This window comes from Coregonus clupeaformis, chromosome 30, assembly GCF_020615455.1.
Source record: "Coregonus clupeaformis isolate EN_2021a chromosome 30, ASM2061545v1, whole genome shotgun sequence".
NCBI classification, from domain to species: domain Eukaryota; kingdom Metazoa; phylum Chordata; class Actinopteri; order Salmoniformes; family Salmonidae; genus Coregonus; species Coregonus clupeaformis.
The window spans coordinates 3,515,692-3,539,937 of NC_059221.1; the positions used below are offsets into that span (position 1 = coordinate 3,515,692).

Here is a 24,246-nt window from a genome sequence, read left to right on the forward strand (position 1 = left end):
AGTAGTGGGATGGGGTGGTATATAAGTGGAGGGTTAGTTATGGTCAAAGTAGTGGGATGGGGTGGTATATAGGTGGAGGGTTAGTTAGGTCAAAGTAGTGGGATGGGGTGGTATATAAGTGGAGGGTTAGTTAGGGTCAAAGTAGTGGGATGGGGTGGTATATAAGTGGAGGGTTAGTTAGGGTCAAAGTAGTGGGATGGGGTGGTATATAAGTGGAGGGTTAGTTAGGGTCAAAGTAGTGGGATGGGGGTGGTATATAGGTGGAGGGTTAGTTAGGGTCAAAGTAGTGGGATGGGGTGGTATATAGGTGGAGGGTTAGTTAGGGTCAAAGTAGTGGGATGGGGTGGTATATAGGTGGAGGGTTAGTTATGGTCAAAGTAGTGGGATGGGGTGGTTATAGGTGGAGGGTTAGTTATGGTCAAAGTAGTGGGATGGGGTGGTATATAGGTGGAGGGTTAGTTAGGTCAAAGTAGTGGGATGGGGTGGTATATAAGTGGAGGGGTTAGTTAGGGTCAAGAAGTAGTGGGATGGGGGTGGTATATAAGTGGAGGGTTAGTTAGGGTCAAAGTAGTGGGATGGGTGGTATATAAGTGGAGGGTTAGTTAGGGTCAAAGTAGTGGGATGGGGTGGTATATAGGTGGAGGGTTAGTTAGGGTCAAAGTAGTGGGATGGGGTGGTATATAGGTGGAGGGGTTAGTTAGGGTCAAAGTAGTGAGATGGGGTGGTATATAGGTGGAGGGTTAGTTAGGGTCAAAGTAGTGGGATGGGGTGGTACATAGGTGGAGGGGTTAGTTAGGGTCAAAGTAGTGGGATGGGGTGGTATATAGAGTGGAGGGTTAGTTAGGGTCAAAGTAGTGGGATGGGGTGGTATATAGGTGGAGGGTTAGTTAGGAGTCAAAGTAGTGGGATGGGGTGGTATATAGGTGGAGGGTTAGTTAGGGTCAAAGTAGTGGGATGGGGTGGTATATAGGTGGAGGGTTAGTTAGGGTCAAAGTAGTGGGATGGGGGTGGTATAGGTGGAGGGTTAGTTAGGGTCAAAGTAGTGGGATGGGGTGGTATATAGGTGGAGGGTTAGTTAGGGTCAAAGTAGTGGGATGGGGTGGTATATAGAGTGGAGGGTTAGTTAGGGTCAAAGTAGTGGGATGGGGTGGTATATAGGTGGAGGGTTAGTTAGGGGTCAAAAGTAGTGGGATGGGGTGGTATATAGGTGGAGGGTTAGTTAGGGTCAAAAGTAGTGGGATGGGGTGGTATATAGGTGGAGGGGTTAGTTTGGGTCAAAGTAGTGGGGTGGGGTGGATATAGGTGGAGGGTTAGTTAGGGTCAAAGTAGTGGGATGGGGGTGGTACATAGGTGGAGGGTTAGTTAGGGTCAAAGTAGTGGGATGGGGTGGTATATAAGTGGAGGGTTAGTTAGGGTCAAAGTAGTGGGATGGGGTGGTATATAGGTGGAGGGTTAGTTAGAGTCAAAGTAGTGGGATGGGGTGGTATATAGGTGGAGGGTTAGTTAGGGTCAAAGTAGTGGGATGGGGTGGTATATAGGTGGAGGGGTTAGTTAGGGTCAAAGTAGTGGGATGGGGGTGGTATATAGGTGGAGAGGTTGAGTTAGGGTCAAAGTAGTGGGATGGGGTGGTTATAGGTGGAGGGTTAGTTAGGGTCAAAGTAGTGGGATGGGGTGGTATATAGGTGGAGGGTTAGTTAGGGTCAAAGTAGTGGGATGGGGTGGTATATAAGTGGAGGGGTTAGTTAGGGTCAAAGTAGTGGGATGGGGTGGTATATAGGTGGAGGGTTAGTTAGGGTCAAAGTAGTGGGGTTGGGGTGGTATATAGGTGGAGGGTTAGTTAGGGTCAAAGTAGTGGGATGGGGTGTGTGATGTCACGAGAGGCTGTGTCCTGGAGGGACGTTACATCCCCCTGAGGTGGCTGCAAACCCAGACAGCTATGGCTCCATCTGCTGGTATGGTCGGGAACTTCCACCCCTCTATGGCCAATCTTCCCACGCAGCTGAAACAAATGAGGAGCTGATGAGCTGAAGGTTGGGGAAGGGAAGAGACACACGGAGAGGGTGTGTGGGGTGAAGAGACACAGTCTCCAACCTGGGCTCTCTGGAGGACAAGAGTGCTGCACGTCCACTTCCATGAGGAATATAAGGATTTGGAGATACTACCTTTGGGAAATACTCGCCTTTGGATATATGCACCCGGTGGAAATACGTGAGAGACATTTGGAAGGACTTTTTGCTGGGTTGGCCACTAGCTGCAACGTGGACTACAGTAAGGCTGGGGAAAAGTTATCTGAGCGAGTGAGAATTATGATTTTGGATGTGGAAGAGACATCCCTGAACTGTTAACCCTTAAAGAGCCACAAAGAGAACAGAATTTTGTTATATTTTCGTTAATTTCCCAAGACCTATAATAAAATCCTTGTTTTGTTTTGAACCTTGTCTCCTTGCACTACTTGAGCAATCCCGCTGAAAGCTGTGTAGCCTCTCGTGACGTCACAGATGGTGGTGAATACGGGCAAGCTCAAGCGTTAATAGTGCATGTCAGAGGAGGATACCGAAGGTTTGATCACCCAGTTTTCCAAGTTGGCCGTAGGCTCCCGTCGACTGAAATGGAGGACATATTGAAAGCCCTTGTTGCTGGCCAGCAAGCCCAGATGCAAGCAAACGTGGCTCTCTTGGAGGAGCAAAAAGAAAGCCAACCTTCTGAAGGCAGAGGAATTGCAGTTGCAGAGACAGATGGTTGTCCAAAATACCCGCCCAATAAAGGCAAGTGACTTTATATCTAAGATGGGAGCTACCGATGACATTGAGGCATACCTGCATGCATTTGAGGCCCACGGCCACTAGGGAAGCCTGGCCCAAGCAACAGTGGGTTGGTCTGTTAGCCCCCTTCCTAACCGGGAATCGCTGAATGCTGTCCGGGACCTGGGCCCTGACCAGGTTGCTGACTATGATGCCCTGAAGTCTGAGATCCTCAGCAGATATGGACTCACAAAGTTTGGTATGGCCCAGCGCTTCACAGCTGGACCTTCCAAGCCAGACCAACCTCCTCGGGCGCAGATGCATGAACTTGTCCGAATCGCAAGAAATGGCTGGATCCGCAGAGGAATACAGCAGCGGCGGTGGTGGAGGCCGTTGTGGTGGATCGTTACCTACGCGCCCTGCCTTATGAGGCAAAACGGTTCATCAGTCAACAGGCCTTGACCACGGCTGATCTGACCGTGGAAGCTGTGGGAAAAGTACCAGGCCACAGGCGGAGATGCTGAATGCTTCCGAAAAAGACCCCAGGAGTGCGGCCCCACCACAAATGGGAAGAACCCGTCCAAAGGACCCCCAGGTCTCGAACCCAGCCACGTCAGGACTTATCCCGGCTCCAGGGGAGCCAGAAACCAGGCGGGTCCAAGAAGAGTACACCAGGAGGGGGAAACTTCGACAGTGTTACCGGTGTGGGGAGATGGGACATATCTCCCTGGCAGTGTGGGAAACCAGCCGATGAACCTATGCCCACTGCGGAGTCCTCCAGCTCAGCACCCACACACCGTTTTGCCTCGCTCTTGGGAGTCGTAGATGGCGGCCCAGATCGACCCCCACCTGCCCGGTAACTGTGAATCACCATGATGTGGAGGCCTTACTGGATTCTGGTAGCCGGGCCACCCTGGTGCGTAAGGATTTTGTGGGGCCCAACGTGTCTGACCCCGGGGAAAGTCCTCCCAGTTTCCTGTGTCCATGGGGACACCAGAGAATACCCCATTACTGAACTTACAATGACCAGCACACGGGGAACCATACACACGACGGCGGGGTGGTTGATTCCCTCCCCGTCCCTGTCCTAATTGGACGAGACTGCCCAGCCTTTTACCCACTCTGGAGAGAGTCTCAGGAGAGGATAACCCGAGTACCTCGGAAACGGAGAGGCAAGACTCATCCTGGGAAGGCTCCGGTGCAATCCTCCGAGTTACTCACTCCCGCCCGGGCTCTGATAGGGATGGCAGGTGCCCAGACCCGACACAGAGACGGAGCTACAGAATCTGGACAAAGAACTGTCTGGTCTGAAGGGGACCGCTGAGAGGTATCGTTTGTTAAAGCAACAGTTAGACATGAAGACAGAAGAGTTAGATATCCTCCAGGCTAAACTCCAACAGAGCTCCTTCCATAAGCAACAGGAGGAGCTGGAGAGGCTGCGCAGGACCATCGAGGAGTGTGAGAGACCCTGCGCAGTAGTAAGGAGGTCCAGAAGAAGGCAGAGGAGAAGTACAAGGTGTTGGAGAACAAGATGAAGAATGCGGAGGCAGAGAGAGAGAAGGAACTGAAAGCTGCTCAACAGAAGCTAAACTCTGCTAAAACCAAGGCTGATGCGTTCAGTAAGAAACTCAAGGAGAGACAACAGGAGGCTGAGTCCCTGGTCCTAGAGTTGGAGGAGTTGAAGAGAGAGCAGTCTGGCAAGCACCACGGCAATGCGGACGCCCTCTCCCGGCGTGATGCCTTCTTCGCTGCCTTTACCCGACGAGGACGTCGGTCCGAGAGGGGGATGTGATGTCACGAGAGGCTGTGTCCTGGAGGGGCGTTACATCCCCCTGAGGTGGCTGCAAACCCAGACAGCTATGGCTCCATCTGCTGGTATGGTCGGGAACTCCACCCCTCTATGGCCAATCTTCCCACGCAGCTGAAACAAATGAGGAGCTGATGAGCTGAAGGTTGGGGAAGGAAGAGACACACGGAGAGGGTGTGTGGGGGTGAAGAGACACAGTCTCCAACCTGGGCTCTCTGGAGACAAGAGTGCTGCACGTCCACTTCCATGAGGAATATAAGGATTTGGAGATACTTACCTTTGGGAAATACTCACCTTTGGATATATGCACCGGTGGAAATACGTGAGAGACATTTGGAAGGACTTTTTGCTGGGTTGGCCACTAGCTGCAACGTGGACTACAGTAAGGCTGGGGAAAAGTTATCTGAGCGAGTGAGAATTATGATTTTGGATGTGGAAGAGACATCCCTGAACTGTTAACCCTTAAAGAGCCACAAGAGAACAGAATTTTGTTATATTTTCGTTAATTTCCCAAGACCTATAATAAAATCCTTGTTTTGTTTGAACCTTGTCTCCTTGCACTACTTGAGCAATCCCGCTGAAAGCTGTGTAGCCTCTCGTGACGTCACAGGTGGTATATAGGTGGAGGGTTAGTTAGGGTCAAAGTAGTGGGATGGGGTGGTATATAGGTGGAGGGTTAGTTAGGGTCAAAGTAGTGGGATGGGGTGGTATATAAGTGGAGGGTTAGTTAGGGTCAAAGTAGTGGGATGGGGTGGTATATAAGTGGAGGGTTAGTTAGGGTCAAAGTAGTGGGATGGGGTGGTATATAGGTGGAGGGTTAGTTAGGGTCAAAGTAGTGGGATGGGGTGGTATATAAGTGGAGGGTTAGTTAGGGTCAAAGTAGTGGGATGGGGTGGTATATAGGTGGAGGGTTAGTTAGGGTCAAAGTAGTGGGATGGGGTGGTATATAGGTGGAGGGGTTAGTTAGGGTCAAAGTAGTGGGATGGGGGTGGTATATAGGTGGAGGGTTAGTTAGGGTCAAAGTAGTGGGATGGGGTGGTACATAGGTGGAGGGGTTAGTTAGGGTCAAAGTAGTGGGATGGGGTGGTATATAAGTGGAGGGTTAGTTAGGGTCAAAGTAGTGGGATGGGGTGGTATATAGGTGGAGGGTTAGTTAGAGTCAAAGTAGTGGGATGGGGTGGTATATAGGTGGAGGGTTAGTTAGGGTCAAAGTAGTGGGTTGGGGTGGTATATAGGTGGAGGGTTAGTTAGGGTCAAAGTAGTGGGATGGGGTGGTATATAGGTGGAGGGTTAGTTAGGGGTCAAAGTAGTGGGATGGGGTGGTATATAGGTGGAGGGGTTAGTTAGGGTCAAAGTAGTGGGATGGGGTGGTATATAGGTGGAGGGTTAGTTAGGGTCAAAGTAGTGGGATGGGGTGGTATATAAGTGGAGGGTTAGTTAGGGTCAAAGTAGTGGGATGGGGTGGTATATAGGTGGAGGGTTAGTTAGGGTCAAAGTAGTGGGATGGGGTGGTATATAGGTGGAGGGTTAGTTAGGGTCAAAGTAGTGAGATGGGGTGGTATATAGGTGGAGGGTTAGTTATGGTCAAAGTAGTGGGATGGGGTGGTATATAGGTGGAGGGTTAGTTAGGTCAAAGTAGTGGGATGGGGTGGTATATAAGTGGAGGGTTAGTTAGGGTCAAAGTAGTGGGATGGGGTGGTATATAAGTGGAGGGTTAGTTATGGTCAAAGTAGTGGGATGGGGTGGTATATAGGTGGAGGGTTAGTTAGGTCAAAGTAGTGGGATGGGGTGGTATATAAGTGGAGGGTTAGTTAGGGTCAAAGTAGTGGGATGGGGTGGTATATAAGTGGAGGGTTAGTTAGGGTCAAAGTAGTGGGATGGGGTGGTATATAAGTGGAGGGTTAGTTAGGGTCAAAGTAGTGGGATGGGGTGGTATATAGGTGGAGGGTTAGTTAGGGTCAAAGTAGTGGGATGGGGTGGTATATAGGTGGAGGGTTAGTTAGGGTCAAAGTAGTGGGATGGGGTGGTATATAGGTGGAGGGTTAGTTATGGTCAAAGTAGTGGGATGGGGTGGTATATAGGTGGAGGGTTAGTTATGGTCAAAGTAGTGGGATGGGGTGGTATATAGGTGGAGGGTTAGTTAGGTCAAAGTAGTGGGATGGGGGTGGTATATAAGTGGAGGGTTAGTTAGGGTCAAAGTAGTGGGATGGGGTGGTATATAAGTGGAGGGTTAGTTAGGGTCAAAGTAGTGGGATGGGGTGGTATATAAGTGGAGAGGTTAGTTAGGGTCAAAGTAGTGGGATGGGGTGGTATATAGGTGGAGGGTTAGTTAGGGTCAAAGTAGTGGGATGGGGTGGTATATAGGTGGAGGGTTAGTTAGGGTCAAAGTAGTGAGATGGGGTGGTATATAGGTGGAGGGTTAATTAGGGTCAAAGTAGTGGGATGGGGTGGTATATAAGTGGAGGGTTAGTTAGGGTCAAAGTAGTGGGATGGGGTGGTATATAGGTGGAGGGTTAGTTAGGGTCAAAGTAGTGGGATGGGGTGGTATATAAGTGGAGGGTTAGTTAGGGTCAAAGTAGTGGGATGGGGTGGTATATAGGTGGAGGGTTAGTTAGGGTCAAAGTAGTGGGTTGGGGTGGTATATAGGTGGAGGGTAAGTTAGGGTCAAAGTAGTGGGATGGGGTGGTATATAGGTGGAGGGTTAGTTAGGGTCAAAGTAGTGGGATGGGGTGGTATATAGGTGAAGGGTTAGTTAGGGTCAAAGTAGTGGGATGGGGTGGTATATAGGTGGAGGGTTAGTTAGGGTCAAAGTAGTGGGATGGGGTGGTATATAGGTGGAGGGTTTGTTAGGGTCAAAGTAGTGTGATGGGGTGGTATATAGGTGGAGGGTTAGTTAGTGGTGCAATTTTTTCCTTTTCCTTTTCCCTTCCTTTTTTATTTTTGTATCACAAAATACAACCATTATCTATTATTAACATATGAATAATATTTAATTCACATCATGTTTTACAGTCCCTAAAATCAATGATCATGAAACAGTATTAAAAAAAGCATATTGATCTTTATTGGATAGAATCTCTCAAATCTGTTTGACAAAAATGTATATGGATATGACACAAATTTGTCTCCATTTCCTGTATGATAGAAACTGTTCTTCACTAAATATCACATCGAGACAGGTGTCGGTCGGACTGCAATCACCACTCTACGCCTCTACATAATTAAATCAACCAGGAAATATTAACTTTGAGATGACGGCTACAAAACAACAGCGGAGCAAAGAAGACACATGTCCTTCTGGCTTAAAATAAAACCTAAATCCTCTCTCTTTGTCCCTCCGACAATAGGCAAGCCTCTCTTATTCTCCAAGGCTCAGAGAAACGCAGAGCAGGAGAGCAGTCCCAGACTTGAGACAAAAGCTTGCCAAAGGATTTGGCTGAGAGTCGGTTTTCCTTCCTTCTCCCATTTAGCCACCCTCTTTAGTTCACTACTTCCAGCCACCCTCTGTGGTGCACTATTACCATCCACCCTCTGTAGTGCACTGCTAACCAGCCACCCTCTGTAGTGCACTGCTAACCAGCCACCCTCTGTAGTGCACTGCTAACCAGCCACCCTCTGTAGTGCACTACTACCAGCCCAGTAGGAGGCAGCAGCAGCAGAAACAGCATCACACACACCCTACAATCAACCCCCTTGGCAAAAATGGGTTGAATCAATGTTGTTTTCACATCAATTCAACGACAAAATTCACTGTGATAAAGTCATCAATGTAAGGGAATTTCGTATTCTTGTCATCCAAAATGTTTCCTAAATCAAATGACCTGACATTTGTTGTTGATTTCATGTTGAAATCACGTTAGTTGACAATTCAACCAAATGTAAATCAAAACTAGACATTGAAATGACGTCTGTGCCCAGTGGGAAGGACCTGATTCATTCAAATCAGACCACTCATTCACTCCTTCTCTCTGCTCTCGTTGACTAGCCTCCTGAAGACACCAATCGAAATGTGTAGCTATTCTAATTATGCAGAATATTCTCTCACTGATGTAATTAGTCTAACCAGAGGGATAGAGAAGGTGTTACCATACTGTTTACAACATCTATCTATCCTTTTCAGATCTGAGAGGAAAAAACATCAAGGGGGAGAAAAGGGAAGGAGTCAGAGAATTTGAATCCATCCTTCCCCTTCTACAACGACCCACAGTTCTGGAGTACACAGATGATTTATGGGAGTTGGGGTGAAGGAATCCAGCATGATTTGTGTGACGGAAGAGGGAGCGGTTTAAGCCAATCAAACCAACCAATCAGAAAGCAAACTAGGGCTGTGGCGGTCATGACATTTTGTCAGCCGGTTATTGTCAAGCAAATAACTGCCGGTCTCACAGTAGTTGACCGTTAATTAACATAAACACGTTCAGCATCTCCTGGCTTCCACGCATAACCTACAAGCCAGTGATGCAGACCTTGGAACATAAACATTTTAAAAAGTCTAATAAATCAATTTAATATAGCCTACACCATCACAATAAATCCATTATTGAATTTACACAGGTCTAAAGAAACATGATATGAAGAAAATGTAGTCTATTTCAGAAGAACAGAATAGCATACTCTGAGCTGTCCTTATGTTAGGCCCTGATACAGTGCCTTGCAAAAGTATTCAATACAACTGCATCCCTCTTATCGAATTCTGAGGCGCATATTGAAGATGTTAGAAGAACTGTCCACATTTAGCCTACTTTTCGTCAGCCAACAAAATGAGTAGGCGTAACCAACAGCAAAAGCTATGTCAATTTACTATCCCCCATAGTACAAAAGTTGACCTATTCTATTCTGTGCGAGAAATAAATATTCCAAACATACAGTGGCTTGCGAAAGTATTCACCCCCCTTGGCATTTTTCCAATTTTTGTTGCCTTACAACCTGGAATTAAAATAGATTTTTTGGGGGGTTGTATTATTTGATTTACCACTTTGAAGATGCAAAAGAAAAAAAATTGTGAAGCAAACAAGAAATAAGACAAAAAAACAGAAAACTTGAGCATGCATAACTATTCACCCCCCCCAAAGTCAATACTTTGTAGAGCCACCTTTTGCAGCAATTACAGCTGCAAGTCTCTTGGGGTATGTCTCTATAAGCTTGGCACATTCAGCCACTGGGATTTTTGCCCATTCTTCAAGGCAAAACTGCTCTAGCTCCTTCAAGTTGGATGGGTTCCGCTGGTGTACAGCAATCTTTAAGTCATACCACAGATTCTCAATTGGATTGAGGTCTGGGCTTTGACTAGGCTATTCCAAGACATTTAAATGTTTCCCCTTAAACCACTTTTTTTTAACAAGTTATTTTTTTCATTTCACTTCACCAATTTTGACTATTTTGTGTATGTCCATTACCTGAAATCCAAATAAAAATCCAATTAAATTACAGGTTGTAATGCAACAAAATAGGAAAAACGCCAAGGGGGATGAATACTTTTGGAAGGCACTGTACTCTGGGACAGTTGTGGGACGCGATAGATCCCAAATTAATACAATCACTCGCATCAAAAAAACATTTTAAAAGCAATGAGGCTGATGCAACAGATCAGAACATTTAGCTTAACATTTTTATAAACAATTAGGCTATTTCTACACACTATATGCGCAACAATGTGCACACGGCAGTAGGCTATAAGCGCGAATGTTCCAAAATGCAATCAATTAGCGAGAAAAAACTTGTAAGTAATGCTTTATTATAAAGGTGCATTTTTATGGTGAAAATTATCTTCCCCAAACTTGAAACTCACGTGCTGTCTTTGTATGCCAGTTAGGCTCTACGCCGGTTGTAAAGCGGATTTATGTGCCTAATTTTAAGAAGTTTTTTGGACACTTTAGTTGTGATAAAAACCTTAGCAAAACATACAGTGCATTCAGAAAGTATTCAGACCCCTTCACTTTTTCCACATTTTGTTATGTTACAGCCTTATTATAAAACTGATAAATTGTTTTTTTTCCCCATCATCAATATACATAAACACAATACCCCATAATGACAAAGCAAAAACAGGTTTTTAGAAATGTTTGCAAATGTATAAATAAAATAAAAAACTGAAATATGACATTTACATCAGTATTCCGACCGTTTACGCAGTACTTTGTTGAAGCACCTTTGGCAGCGAGTACAGCCTCAAGTCTTCTTGGGTATGACGCTACAAGCTTGGCACAACTGTATTTGGGGAGTTTCTCCCATTCTTCTATGCAGATCCTCTCAAGCTCTGTCAGGTTGGATGGGGAGCGTCGCTGCACAGCTATTTTCAGGTCTTTCCAGAGATGTTCGATCAGGTTCAAGACCGAGCTCTGGTTGGGCCACTCAAGGACATTGAGACTTGTCCCGAAGCCACTCTTGCGTTGCCTTGGCTGTGTGCTTAGGGTCGTTGTCCTGTTGGAAGGTGAACCTTCACCCAAGTCTGAGGTCCTGAGCGCTCTGGAGCAAGTTTTCATTAAGGATCTTTCTGTGCTTTGCTCCATTCATCTTTCCCTCGACCCTGACTAGTCTCCCAGTCCCTTTCGCTGAAAAACATCCCCACAGCATGATGCTGCCACCACCATGCTTCACTGTAGAGATGGTATTGGCCAGGTGATGAGGGCTGCCTGGATTGCTCCAAACGTGACACTTGGCATTCAGGCCAAATAGTTCAATCTTGGTTTCATCAGACCAGAGAATCTTGTTTCTCATGGTCTGAGAGTCCTTTAGGTGCCTTTTATTAGCTCTAGGAAGAGTCTTGGTGGTTCCAAACTTCTTCCATTTAAGAATGGAGGCCACTGTGTTCTTGGGGATCTTCAATGCTGCAGAAATTTGTTGGTACCCTTCCCCAGATCTGTGCCTCGTCACAATCCTGTCTCGGAGCTCTACAGTGTCACGATCGTCTAAGGAGGAGGACCAATGCGCAGCGTTGAAGGTGAACATATTTATATTTATTTAATGATCACACAATCAAAACAACCAACGAAAAACGTGACGTCTATGGTTTCAACACAAACCAACACGAACAAGAAACCACAAACACAAAGTGAAAGACAGACAGTTAAATATGGCTCCCAATCAGAGACAACCAGCTGACACTCGTTGCCTCTGATTGGGAGTCACTCAGGCCAACATAGAAATACAAACATAGAGTTATCCACCCTGGCTCAACATAACAGTGTCCCCAGAGCCAGGGCGTGACAGTACCCCCCCCTAAAGGCGCGGACTCCGACCGCGCCAACTAAATACCACAGGGGAGGGACCGGGTGGGCACTCCGCCTTGGCGGCGGATCCGGCTCTGGGCCTGATCCCCACTCCCTCTCCAACCCCCCAAAGTACCCCTGGTCCGGTCTGGCCCCGCTGGCCGGAGCTGGACTGCACACTGATGGAGCGGATTGCTCTAGCTCCGGCGTAACGCATCTGACCGGTGCCGGACCAGGCACCAGTGGAACAAGCACGGGCCGTGCCGGACCGGCGACGCACACCACTGGCTTGGTGGGGGAACAGCGCAGGGCCGTGCTGGACTGACGACGCACACCACTGGCTTGGTGGGGGAGCAGGAGCGGGCCGGACAGGGCTGACGATACGCACCACAGACTTGGTGCGGGGAGCAGGAATGGGCCGGACTGGGCTGGCGACGCGCACCACAGACTTGGTGCGGAGAGCAGGAACGGGCCGGACTGGGCTGGCGACGCGCACCACAGACTTGGTGCGGAGAGCAGGAACGGGCCGGACAGGGCTGACGCAAACGCACCACAGACTTGGTGCGGGGAGCAGGAATGGGCCGGACTGGGCTGGCGACGCGCACCACAGACTTGGTGCGGAGAGCAGGAACGGGCCGGACTGGGCTGGCGACGCGCACCACAGACTTGGTGCGGAGAGCAGGAACGGGCCGGACAGGGCTGACGAAACGCACCACAGACTTGGTGCGGGGAGCAGGAATGGGCCGGACTGGGCTGGCGACAGCGCACCACAGACTTGGTGCGGAGAGCAGGAACCGGCCGGACAGGGCTGACGAAACGCACCACTGACTTGGTGCGGGGAGCAGGAATGGGCCGGGCTGAGCTGGCGATGCGCACCGTAGACTTGGTGCGAGTGGCAGGAACAGGCCGGACCGTACTGGGAACACACACCACTGGCCCTACGTGGGGATCAGGAACAGGCCGGACCGGACTGGCAACACTCGCCAGTACCTCTCGCCGTGCCTCTACATCTTCCACCCCCTCTTCGACCAGTGGCCCCCGTAACCTGGCGGCCTCCTCTGCCAATCCGCTGGGCCGCTCTGCCGCGGTCTCCTGCTGGCCCGTCGTCCCTACCCGTGGACCAGGTCTCCATGTCCCTCGCCAGCCGTTCGCCCTTCTGCCACAATGTCAAGCCCTTCTCTTCCTCACTCGGCTTGACCCAGTCGAGGAGGCGAAGGAGATCTGTTAGGGATCTCCCTGGCGATGGCTCCTGGACACGCTGCTTGGTCACATCTTGGTGGTTTCTTCTGTCACGATCGTCTAAGGAGGAGGACCAATGCGCAGCGTTGAAGGTGAACATATTTATATTTATTTAATGATCACTCGATCAAAACAACCAACGAAAAACGTGACGTCTATGGTTTCAACACAAACCAACACGAACAAGAAACCACAAACACAAAGTGAAAGACAGACAGTTAAATATGGCTCCCAATCAGAGACAACCAGCTGACACTCGTTGCCTCTGATTGGGAGTCACTCAGGCCAACATAGAAATACAAACATAGAGTTACCCACCCTGGCTCAACATAACAGTGTCCCCAGAGCCAGGGCGTGACATACAGACAATTCCTTCTACCTGGTTTTTGCTCTGACGTGCACTTTCAACTGTGGGACCTTATATAGACAGGTGTGTGCCTTTCCAAATCATGTCCAATCAATTGAATTTACCACAGGTGGACTCCAATCAAGTTGTAGAAACATCTCAAGGATGATCAATGGAAACAGGATGCACTTGAGCTCAATTTTGAGTCTCATAGCAAAGGGTCTGAATACTTATGTAAATAAGGTATTTTTTAAATATATTTTTTATAAACGTGCACAAATTTCTATAACCTGTTTTCGATTTGTCATTATGGGGTATTGTGCGTAGACTGATTAGGAAATGTTTTTATTTAATCAATTTCAGAAAATAAGGCTGTAACGTGACAAAATTTGGAAAAAGTTAAGGGGTCTGAATACTTTCCGAATGCACTGTTTAGGCCTATGGGCTAGGCTACATCAGGTGTGCGACTATGATTTGAAAAAGTCGCAAAAATAAGACATGCGCTGTTACTTGCCTTACTGCACACGCTGGGCATCATTCACAAGTTATAATACATCATTCACAAGTAATAGGCTAATATTGTCAACTATCAGATTATTCTTAATTTAATGTTGTCTTTACATATACTAAATAATATATGTGTGAAATTAGTTTTGATTAAGAATGGACCATTATCATGCAGCTGTCTTGGAACAGGGGTATGGGATAAAAAAATAAGCTTTTCCCATGGTTCATTTTCATGCCAGCCAGGTAGGCTATACTCCTGTTGTAAAGCGAAGCAATGTGCTTAATATTAGGAAAGTTGATAAATAAATATAGTAGGCCTAGCCTATAGAAAGCTGATGGGATCCTCCTCTTTTTAATAGAGGCCATCAAAACTCTGTTTTCTCACACAATTGCATAGGGTATAGAAATGTTGTGCAACATGAGCTCATGGGCTCTCATGAAGTGATTGATTTGATTTTCGAAAAACTTTTGCATTGATGTACGCAAAAAATATGAAAATGTATAAGAGCGTCTACTAAATGACTAAAATGTACAAATCTAAATGTAATGTCAGAGTGATTAGAGGGAAAATATAGCTCTGAGTACCAGGCAGTTAGGAAGTTTGGTAAGCTACTAATGACCATCAGCAGCATCAGAGCCTGGAGAAGCCTAGTTACCGTGACTAAACGGTCAAGTGGAATTTCACTGCAGTCATGACTGGTGACCGCCGGTGTGGCGGTAATACGGTCACCGTAACAGCCCTAGACCAAACCTTTGGAATCATCAATCAACAGACCTAAAATAAAAATTCAGTTACTTAATTTCATGGTGATAAAACAGTACATTATTTGTGTTTTGCTCGGCAAAACTCTGCAGTAAGCAGAGTGACATATGGGTTGTGAGATCAAAGCTTTCACTCATTGTAGATAGAAAGGGTTTGAATAAAAGGCAGAGGCTGTTCTTGGGCAATAAACCACCGTGAAGGAAATAGGACACCACAGTGCCTATGTTTAATGTGCCATAACAAACCAACTGAAAAGGATGGGACTATTGACTGTGAATAATACCCATCTCTGAACAAATCATCACAGCAGGCTACTGTTAACTTAGGAGTCATGTTGAGGAAAATCTGTGGAATTTAAGTGCTGCTGCCCTGACTGGGTCAGAAATGGTAGAGGTTTGCCAGAAATGGTAGAGGTTGGCATGTTCTCTCATCTTCATGTTTGGCAGTCAGAGTATGAGACTGTGACGCATGTGGCCCCTGCAGATGGATACTGGTAGCCAGGTCAGAGCTGAGCAGACAGCCTACATTACAAAAAGTGCCTATAAATCCAATCAAGTCAAGAAGGTACAAATCCCTTTTTAGCTTTGTGGGAACAACCATCCAGGACAAAACTACAGCCATGAGTAGGGTGTCTCTGATCATAGACAATCTGTTAACAGAGACAACCAAGACCATTGAACACTCCATGCAGGTTGCTGTTTCAACGCAGGTAGTTGTCACAGCTGGGTAAGCATTTGAAGGCACTGACACACAGACATACACACGCACACACAAACACAACTATTTAAAAACCCTTTTCAATTACTAAGACAAGGACCAAGCTCAACCACTGTGAGTCACTAGGCCTTTAATAGAGCAGTGGAGGGGATGCTATAGCCTACTACAGTAGCTTAGTATGATGCTATTTTAAGGGAGTGATTTTTTATTGACACACATACTGTCAAGGTTGGCTGTAGGTGGGTGTATGGGTGGAATCAAGCGCAAGGACACCGAAGTCAATAATCCAAAAGACTTTAGTCAAAATTACCAAATAGGCAAACAGGAAAACTCGCCCGAAGGCGGAACGACGCACGTAGGCGACCAAAATAAAGGCGCACGAAAACAGGTGCGTAAATACGCTCCAGCGCAGTGGAGTAGTAAGCTCAACCGAGCGAAATAGTCAAACGACCAGCAAATACGACAGTACGAAACAATAACACACAACACCTGACAAACACAACGAGAACTAAATAGGACACTAATGACACTAAATGATAACAGGTGTGAAAACAATCAGACAAAAGCAAACGAACATGAAACATACAACGGTGGCAGCTAGTATTCCGGAGACAACGAACGCCGAAGCCTGCCCGAACAAGGAAGAGAGGCAGCCTCGGCCGAAACCGTGACAGTACCCCCCTTGACGCGCGGCTCCAGACGTGCGCCGACTCCGGCCTCGGGGACGACCCGGAGGACGCGGAGCAGGGTGCGTCGGGTGCCCACGATGGAATTCCGTCAGGAGAGACGGGTCCAAAATGTCTCTCCTCGGCACCCAGCACCGCTCCTCCGGACCGTACCCCTCCCACTCCACTAGATACTGGAGACCCCCCATCCGACGTCTCGAATCCAAGATGGACCTCACGGAGTACGCCGGTGCCCCCTCGATGTCCAATGGGGGCGGAGGAGTCTCCCTGATCTCACTTTCCTGGAGTGGGCCAGCTACCACCGGCCTGAGAAGGGACACATGGAACGAGGGGTTAATACTTTTATATTCAACAGGCAGCTGTAATTTATAACACACCTCGTTCAACCTTCCCAGGACTTTAAATGGCCCTACAAACCGCCGACCCAGTTTCCGACAGGGCAGGCGGAGGGGCAGGGTTTCTGGTAGAGAGCCAGACTCGATCACCAGGTGCGTACACCGGTCCCTCACTGCGGTGGAGATCGGCGCTCGCCTTATGACGTCGGAGGGCCCGCTGCAGGTGGACGTGTGCAGCGTTCCATGTCTCCTCCGAACGCCTCGCCCACTCATCCACCGCAGGAGCCTCGATCTGGCTCTGCTGCCAGGGTGCCAGAACCGGCTGGTAACCTAACACACATTGGAAAGGGGTTAGGTTAGTGGAGGAATGGCGTAGGGAATTCTGGGCCATTTCGGCCCAGGGAACGTACCTTGCCCACTCCTCCGGCCGGTCCTGGCAGTATGTTCTTAGAAACCTACCCACATCCTGGTTTACACGTTCCACCTGCCCATTACTCTCCGGGTGGTAACCCGAGGTGAGGCTCACCGAGACCCCCAACCGCTCCATAAAGGCCCTCCAGACTCTGGAGGTAAATTGGGGACCTCGATCAGACACAATATCCTCGGGTACCCCGTAGTGCCGGAACACATGGGTGAATAAGGCTTCGGCAGTTTGCAGGGCGGTAGGAAGGCCCGGCATGGGGAGCAAACGACAGGCCTTAGAAAACCGGTCCACAACGACCAGTATAGTGGTATTCCCCTGTGACGGAGGAAGGTCAGTAAGGAAATCCACCGAGAGGTGGGACCATGGTCGTTGTGGCACGGGCAGGGGTAGTAACTTACCCCTAGGCAGATGTCTAGGCGCCTTACACTGGGCGCACACTGAGCAGGAGGAAACATAAACCCTCACATCCCTTGCCAACGTGGGCCACCAGTACTTGGCACTAAGACAGTGCACTGTCCGGCCGATACCCGGATGTCCAGAGGAGGGTGACGTATGAGCCCAATAGATCAATCGATCCCGAACCTCGAGCGGAACGTACTTCCGACCCTCCGGGCACTGTGGCGGACTAGGGTCGGTGCGTAACGCCCGCTCGAGCTCAGCATCGACCTCCCACACTACCGGTGCCACCAGACACGACTCCGGCAGTATGGGAGTGGGCTCCACGGGACCTCTCCTCCGTGTCATACCGCCGAGACAGCGCATCTGCCTTACCGTTCTGGGACCCAGGGATGTACGTGATCTTAAACGTAAACCGGGTCAAAAACATACTCCATCTAGCCTGCCGAGGGTTTAGCCTCCTCGCTGCCCGGATGTACTCCAGGTTACGGTGGTCCGTCAAAATGAGGAAAGGGTGTTGAGCCCCCTCAAGCCAGTGCCTCCACACCTTTAGGGCCTGTACCACGGCTAACAGCTCCCTGTCCCCTACGTCATAGTTTCGCTCCGCCGGACTGAGCTTTTTGAATAAAAAAGCACAGGGGCGGAGTTTAGGTGGCGCGCCTGACCGTTGTGAAAGCACGGCTCCTATACCGGCCTCAGACGCATCAACCTCTACCTGAAATGGTAAAGAGGGATCCGGATGCGCTAGCACCGGGCCGAGGTAAACAGGTCCTTCAGCCTCCCAAACGCCCTGTCCGCCTCGGCCGACCACTGCAGACGACCGGACCCCCCTTCAAGAGAGACGTGATGGGAGCTGCCACCTGTCCAAAACCCCGGATAAACCTCCGGTAGTAATTCGCAAACCCCAAAAACTGCTGCACCTCCTTCACAGTGGTTGGTGTTTGCCAATTACGCTGCGGCCGACACACGGTCTACCTCCATCTTCACCCCTGACGCAGACAACTGATACCCCCAAAAAAGGAGACCGACTCCTGGAAAAACAGACACTTCTCTGCCTTAACATACAGGTCGTGCTCCACCAGCCTCCGCAACACTCTGCGCACCAGGGCCACATGCTCGACACGGGTAGGCGAGTACACGAGAATGTCATCAATGTACACAACGACCCCCTGCCCCTGCATGTCCCTGAAGATCTCATCCACGAATGATTGGAAAACTGACGGAGCGTTCATCAACCCGTATGGCATGACAAGATACTCGTAATGGCCCGAGGTGGTACTAAAGGCTGTCTTCCATTCATCGCCCTCCCTGATGCGCACCAAGTTGTACGCGCTCCTGAGATCTAATTTCGTGAAGAAACGCGCCCCATGCAAGGACTCAGTCATGGTCGCAATCAGCGGGAGTGGATAACTTATACTTCACCGTGATCTGATTGAGACCACGGTAATCGATGCATCGGGCACAAACCACCATCCTTCTTCTTCACAAAAAAGAAACTCGAGGACGCAGGGGAAGTGGAAGGCCGTATGTATCCTTGTCTCAGAGATTCATCTATGTAAGTCTCCATAGCTTTCTTCTCCTCCTGAGACAGAGGATACACATGACTCCGCGGGAGCGCTAGCTCCTGCCTGGAGGTCTATCGCACAATCTCCCTGCCTATGGGGCGGCAACTGCGTCGCCCTCGACTTACTAAACGCAATAGCCAAATCCCCCATACTCAGGGGAACGTGCAATGCGGGCACCTGGTTTGGACTCTCCACCCGAGGTAGCCCCCTACGGAAACGCCTAAACATCTACCCACACACTGGGCAGACCACTCCATCAGAGCCCTCTCCTGCCACGAAATAGATGGGTTATGGGTACTCAACCAGGGCAGGCCCAGCACCACCGGATACGCAGGAGAGGCAATCAGAAATAGCTGAATCATCTCCTGATGACCCCCCTGCGCACACATCCTAAGTGGCGCAGTGACCTCCCTGATCAAGCCCGCCCCCAACGGACGGCTATCTAGGGCATGAATGGGGAAAGGGACATCAACAGGAAGAAGGGGAATCCCTAAAGCTAAACAAAACTTCTTATCAATAAAATTCCCAGCCGCGCCTGAATCTACCAGCGCCTTATGCTGGGAATGAGGTGCTACCTGTGGAAAACTCACAGGCATACAGAAATGTGTAGCAGAGAGCTCTGGGTGAGTGGGGCGCCTACTCACCTGGAAGGAATCCCCAGTGCGGGACCTGTCGTCCTCTCCCTTAGGAGGCCATCCCCAGCACCTAGCCGCGGTGTGTCCTCCCCGACCACAGTTGGTGCAGGGGATGGACCCCCTAGTAAGCCGACCCTCCTCTCTCTAGCGCCAGCGCCCCGAGCTCCATGGGGCACGGCTCGGAGGCGCTGGAGGGTGAAATGGGACGGACCCCCCTCGGGGACGTCCGCGGGTAGCAGCAGGTTATCCAGCCTGATGGACATGTCGACCAACTGGTCGAACGTGAGGCTGGTGTCCCTACAGGCCAGCTCCCGACGGACGTCCTCTCGTGAGACTACATCTGTAGTGATCGACGAGAGCCCGATCATTCCACCCTGCATCCGCCCGCTAGAGTACAAATTCGAGAGCGAACTCCTGGGCACTCCTCCTCCCCTGCCGGAGGAAGACCAGACGCTCCCCCGCCGCTCTCCCCTCCGGGGGATGGTCAAACACCGCCCCTGAAGCGGCGGGAGAACTCGTCGTAGGTTATAGTGTCCGCGTCGATCCTCCTCCACTCCGCGTTGGCCCATGCCAACGCCTTCCCGGACAGGCAGGAGATCAGGCGGACACGCTCTCATGTCCCGAGGGCGCCGGGTGCACGGTGGCCAGGTACAGCTCCACCTGGAGAAGGGAAACCCTGGCACCCGGCCGCGGTCCCATCGTAAGCCCTCGGGAGCGAGAGTCGGACTCTCGAGGTTCCGGTGCGGGAATGGGCTGACTGGCCGATGGTGCTGGCAGGGAGGGTGGTGGTGGCGGCGTTCCCCAGCCTCTGATGGTAGTGATCACCTCCTGCAGTGCGGTCCCCATCTGCTGGATCTGGTCGCCTTGTTGGAGGACCCTGTCCTCCAGCGTCGCCTGGGCTGCAGCGGCTCCTGCTGATTCCATACTAGGTGTGTTATTCTGTCAAGGTTGGCTGTAGGTGGGTGTATGGGTGGAATCAAGCGCAAGGACACCGAAGTCAATAATCCAAAAGACTTTAGTCAAAATTACCAAATAGGCAAACAGGAAAACTCGCCCGAAGGCGGAACGACGCACGTAGGCGACCAAAATAAAGGCGCACGAAAACAGGTGCGTAAATACGCTCCAGCGCAGTGGAGTAGTAAGCTCAACCGAGCGAAATAGTCAAACGACCAGCAAAAACGACAGTACACGAAACAATAACACACAACACCTGACAAACACAACGAGAACTAAATAGGACACTAATGACACTAAATGATAACAGGTGTGAAAACAATCAGACAAAAGCAAACGAACATGAAACATACAACGGTGGCAGCTAGTATTCCGGAGACAACGAACACCGAAGCCTGCCCGAACAAGGAAGAGAGGCAGCCTCGGCCGAAACCGTGACACATACACACATTTGATCTATGTGTCAATCATAATGAACATGGAAATTGGGGCCCATGCATGCAAATGTAAGAAACATCTTGTGATTAAAACCTCCAGGGAGTACACACAGGCCTACATCCTTTCAAACGCAAATGCACAGTAGCATGATAAGCTGCACACCTCATCTCAACACAGACTGAGTAGGCCTAATTTTTACCAAGAACAGCCAGTCACTGTGATTTGTAGTTTGTTTGTAGTCCATTTAATGTCATGATAAGACTAGATGAAGGTGACATAAGGGTGATTTTGAACGAAACTAGAACAAAACAGTACCATGATTTTGGGGATTTTCACGAAATGTAATCCATAGAAGGGTCGTTTGGAGGAAGGATTGTTGACATTCGTATCTTAAAGTATAATTGAGAAATAATTAATAAGAGTTGGAACATTTGTGACATTTTGGCCTTACCCAGGCCTCCCTTAAGACTCCATAATGTTTCATCTGTATGGGCTATGAAGGAAAAATGGTTGTCATATGAAGATTTACCGCTAGCTCTGAAATATGAGTAGAATTTTGATTTCAATAACAATTTTCTTACATTAATATCGGAATATTGAAAAATCTAAATATTGCAAATATACCATTTTTGATTTGGCTAATCCAACAATAAAATCACCAAGAGTGATAACATCACCAATAGAGTGATAACATCACCAATAGAGTGATAACATCACCAATCGAGTGATAACATCACCAATAGAGCGATAACATCACCAATAGAGTGATAACATCACCAATAGAGTGATATTCATTCCAATAGTCCAACAATATCTACTGCCTAAAGTAGCAAGACCATTGCCTAGACACATGCATTTCAAATGCCACTCATTATTGGACAGATTAGTAGAGGGAGTTATGATTATAATGTGTATGGCCTATAGGACATGGCTTAGATAAGCCTTGCGTTTCAGAATATCATTTGAGAGAGCTTGAATTCTCAAATAGCTGTCTTTTGAGATCCAAATTGCAGTGATACCTGCGAGGGGCACGCGCACAGATGCGAGAAACAGCCAGGGCACGAGCGCTGGTGCTGACGCTGAGGTTGCCATGCACGAAAACAAAACAAATGTAAACCCCCTACACCACCCTGGGCCAATCGGCTACATTCAGAGAGAAAGGGGTCCATGGACCACACTTTGAGAACCCCTGCTCTAGCCTGTTAGGCTATATAATGATGGATATGCTGTGTTAGGCTACACATTATCATCATGCCATGAATGTCTGTCTTTCTACAACACAATGTTAAAATCGAAATAATCAAAGGACTGATAATTCAATGTATTTTTATTATTACATGTTTGTTATGCATTGCTTATGAATGTCATTCTGCAAAGCATCTCAACACTGATGCGAGCTGGTACCCACAACATCTGACGATGGGGTCGTTTGCACATCATTATCGAAAGAGTGGCGACACTGACGTGAATGTCTACATGCTGACCACACCAAAATAAATGTACACATACATGTTATTCAATCACTGCATCCACACTGCTCGTGAGCGTCTGCGTAGCCAGGCGCTAAAATAGAACTTGGTTCTCTTGGTGACGCTTGACACGCTGCAAGTCCTGCCCCTCCCATCTCCTAATTGATTTTTAGGAGCTTATTCCCACGTGGGTGATTGAAAGATGAACTGAGGTCCACACTCCAGTCCAGTTGGTCGTGGTAGTGCACCTTAAAGTTGGTTGCCAACCACCATATAAAGTCCAAAGATGAAGAAGAAGCCTGAAGGAGGAGAGATTACTAGAAACGAACTCGGTTTACCCTTTTATCTGTGGCTTAATTGTCGGAGTAGAGGACCTTGTACATTTCAGGTAAAATAACAACCCAATGTTTATATTCCAGGTCAAATTAGCTAGCAACAGCAAGCTAGCTAGCTAAATTGCCATAAATATTTAATGCATTTCGACCTGTCCCAAATTAATATAGTTGGTTCAGAGTTCGTTTTGATATTTCAACCTGCGTGTTCCTGATCGCGTCTGGTGTGGGTGTACAAAATAAACATGCGCGCGATGGCGCACGCGGGTGTACGCGCGCGTGCGGCTCGTCAGACGATAGCCAAACTACTACTAGGCTACACACACATGCGGCAGCAATAGCTTCTCCTCTGCAAACACCAATGCGGAAACGAAGGAGCTCGAGCATCCTTTATGACAACCTCGAAATAAACCACAATTCAGTGGAGGGTCATGTCCTCTAACGCTATAATTGCATGTTTTTTACTTTTTACCAATGACATTACACTTGAGGGAGGGGAAATGCTACCCATTTCGCATTATATTATATGAATGACACGTCCAAACAGCAAACACATGATAGGCAAAAACCAAGTCAATTGTAAAAGCTTGTCAAATCCAACTGCCGAAGCCTGACAGCATTGTTTCACTACACAACGAGCAGATATAAAGCATCGTATGCAATGTCAAGTGTATAAGGATATCAAATCTATAAATATTCAAATACTTGGCATCAACTGCACGGTTGCTTATGACAGGTCTTACCTATTCATCCCCGGTCCGCCACCCATTCCTCCCCCGGCAACAGCACCATTGGCGGGCTTGATGTGCTGTCCAGAGCCCGGTGCTGAAATGGAACCGGGAGCTCCCACCATAGAGATGGAGCCCGGTTCCCCGGGTTGTCCGCTTCCCTCGATGCTTCCTTCGTTGCCCATCGTCTCTGGTTAGGAGACCGAGGAGACTAATTGTATTATTCGACTGTTTTTATAATTATATTAATATAAAACGCTTAACTCAGCGATGCTGCTTATCCACCGCCATCATCACCTACGATCCAGAGACATGCGAGGGGCACGCGCACAGATGCGAGAAACAGCCAGAGCACGAGCGCTGGTGCTGACGCTGAGGTTGCCGTGCGCGTAGATACATCAGACGATTCTCCTGTTTCTTGGAGGAGAGGGAGCGCGCAGAGGAGATCTTGGGATGATGATGATCTGTTTGTTATCTGTTGTAGGCTGCTGATGTTGGCATCATGTGAACGACACATCCACCACCAAACACCCAAATCAAAAGATCATTTTTAGAAACGCACCCACATGAATTAGTTCATCAAATAATCATTTTAACGCAACTATCATAAAGGGGGGCACTAACAACACCAATGAAGCAAATGCATCCAGTACTATAACATTTTCACATGAAAATAGCACTTGATATTTATGATACTTCTGTAGCCTAGGCCTAGTGCTCAAGGAAGATCACATTCCATAAGAGCAACATTATATATTTTTAAAGCATTTATTTACAAAATATTATATAACAAAAAAACAAAAAATGGGGTATAGACTAATAGGTTCTTAGTTTTCAGTCATGATAAGATAATTCCTCAACACATCTTCAGTATATACAGTATCTCTGATTTGAGTATAGAGGGATCTTTACTTTATTGAGTCTGTCTACAAAGACAGGCACTTTTCCTACGCAAA

At 48.5% G+C, this 24,246-nt stretch overlaps 1 protein-coding gene across 1 annotated transcript in view; it reads right to left on the reverse strand.

Annotated features, from left to right (window-relative positions):
• Positions 1–23,605, reverse strand: part of LOC123482280 (protein piccolo-like) — a 119,358-nt gene extending 95,753 nt beyond the window's left edge. The window contains exon 1 of the mRNA XM_045209376.1: positions 23,306–23,605. Within this exon, the coding sequence (XP_045065311.1) occupies positions 23,306–23,475 (170 nt within the window). The 5' untranslated portion in view covers positions 23,476–23,605. The remainder of the gene's footprint in view (positions 1–23,305) is intronic.
• Between the last annotated feature and the right edge of the window lie 641 nt (positions 23,606–24,246).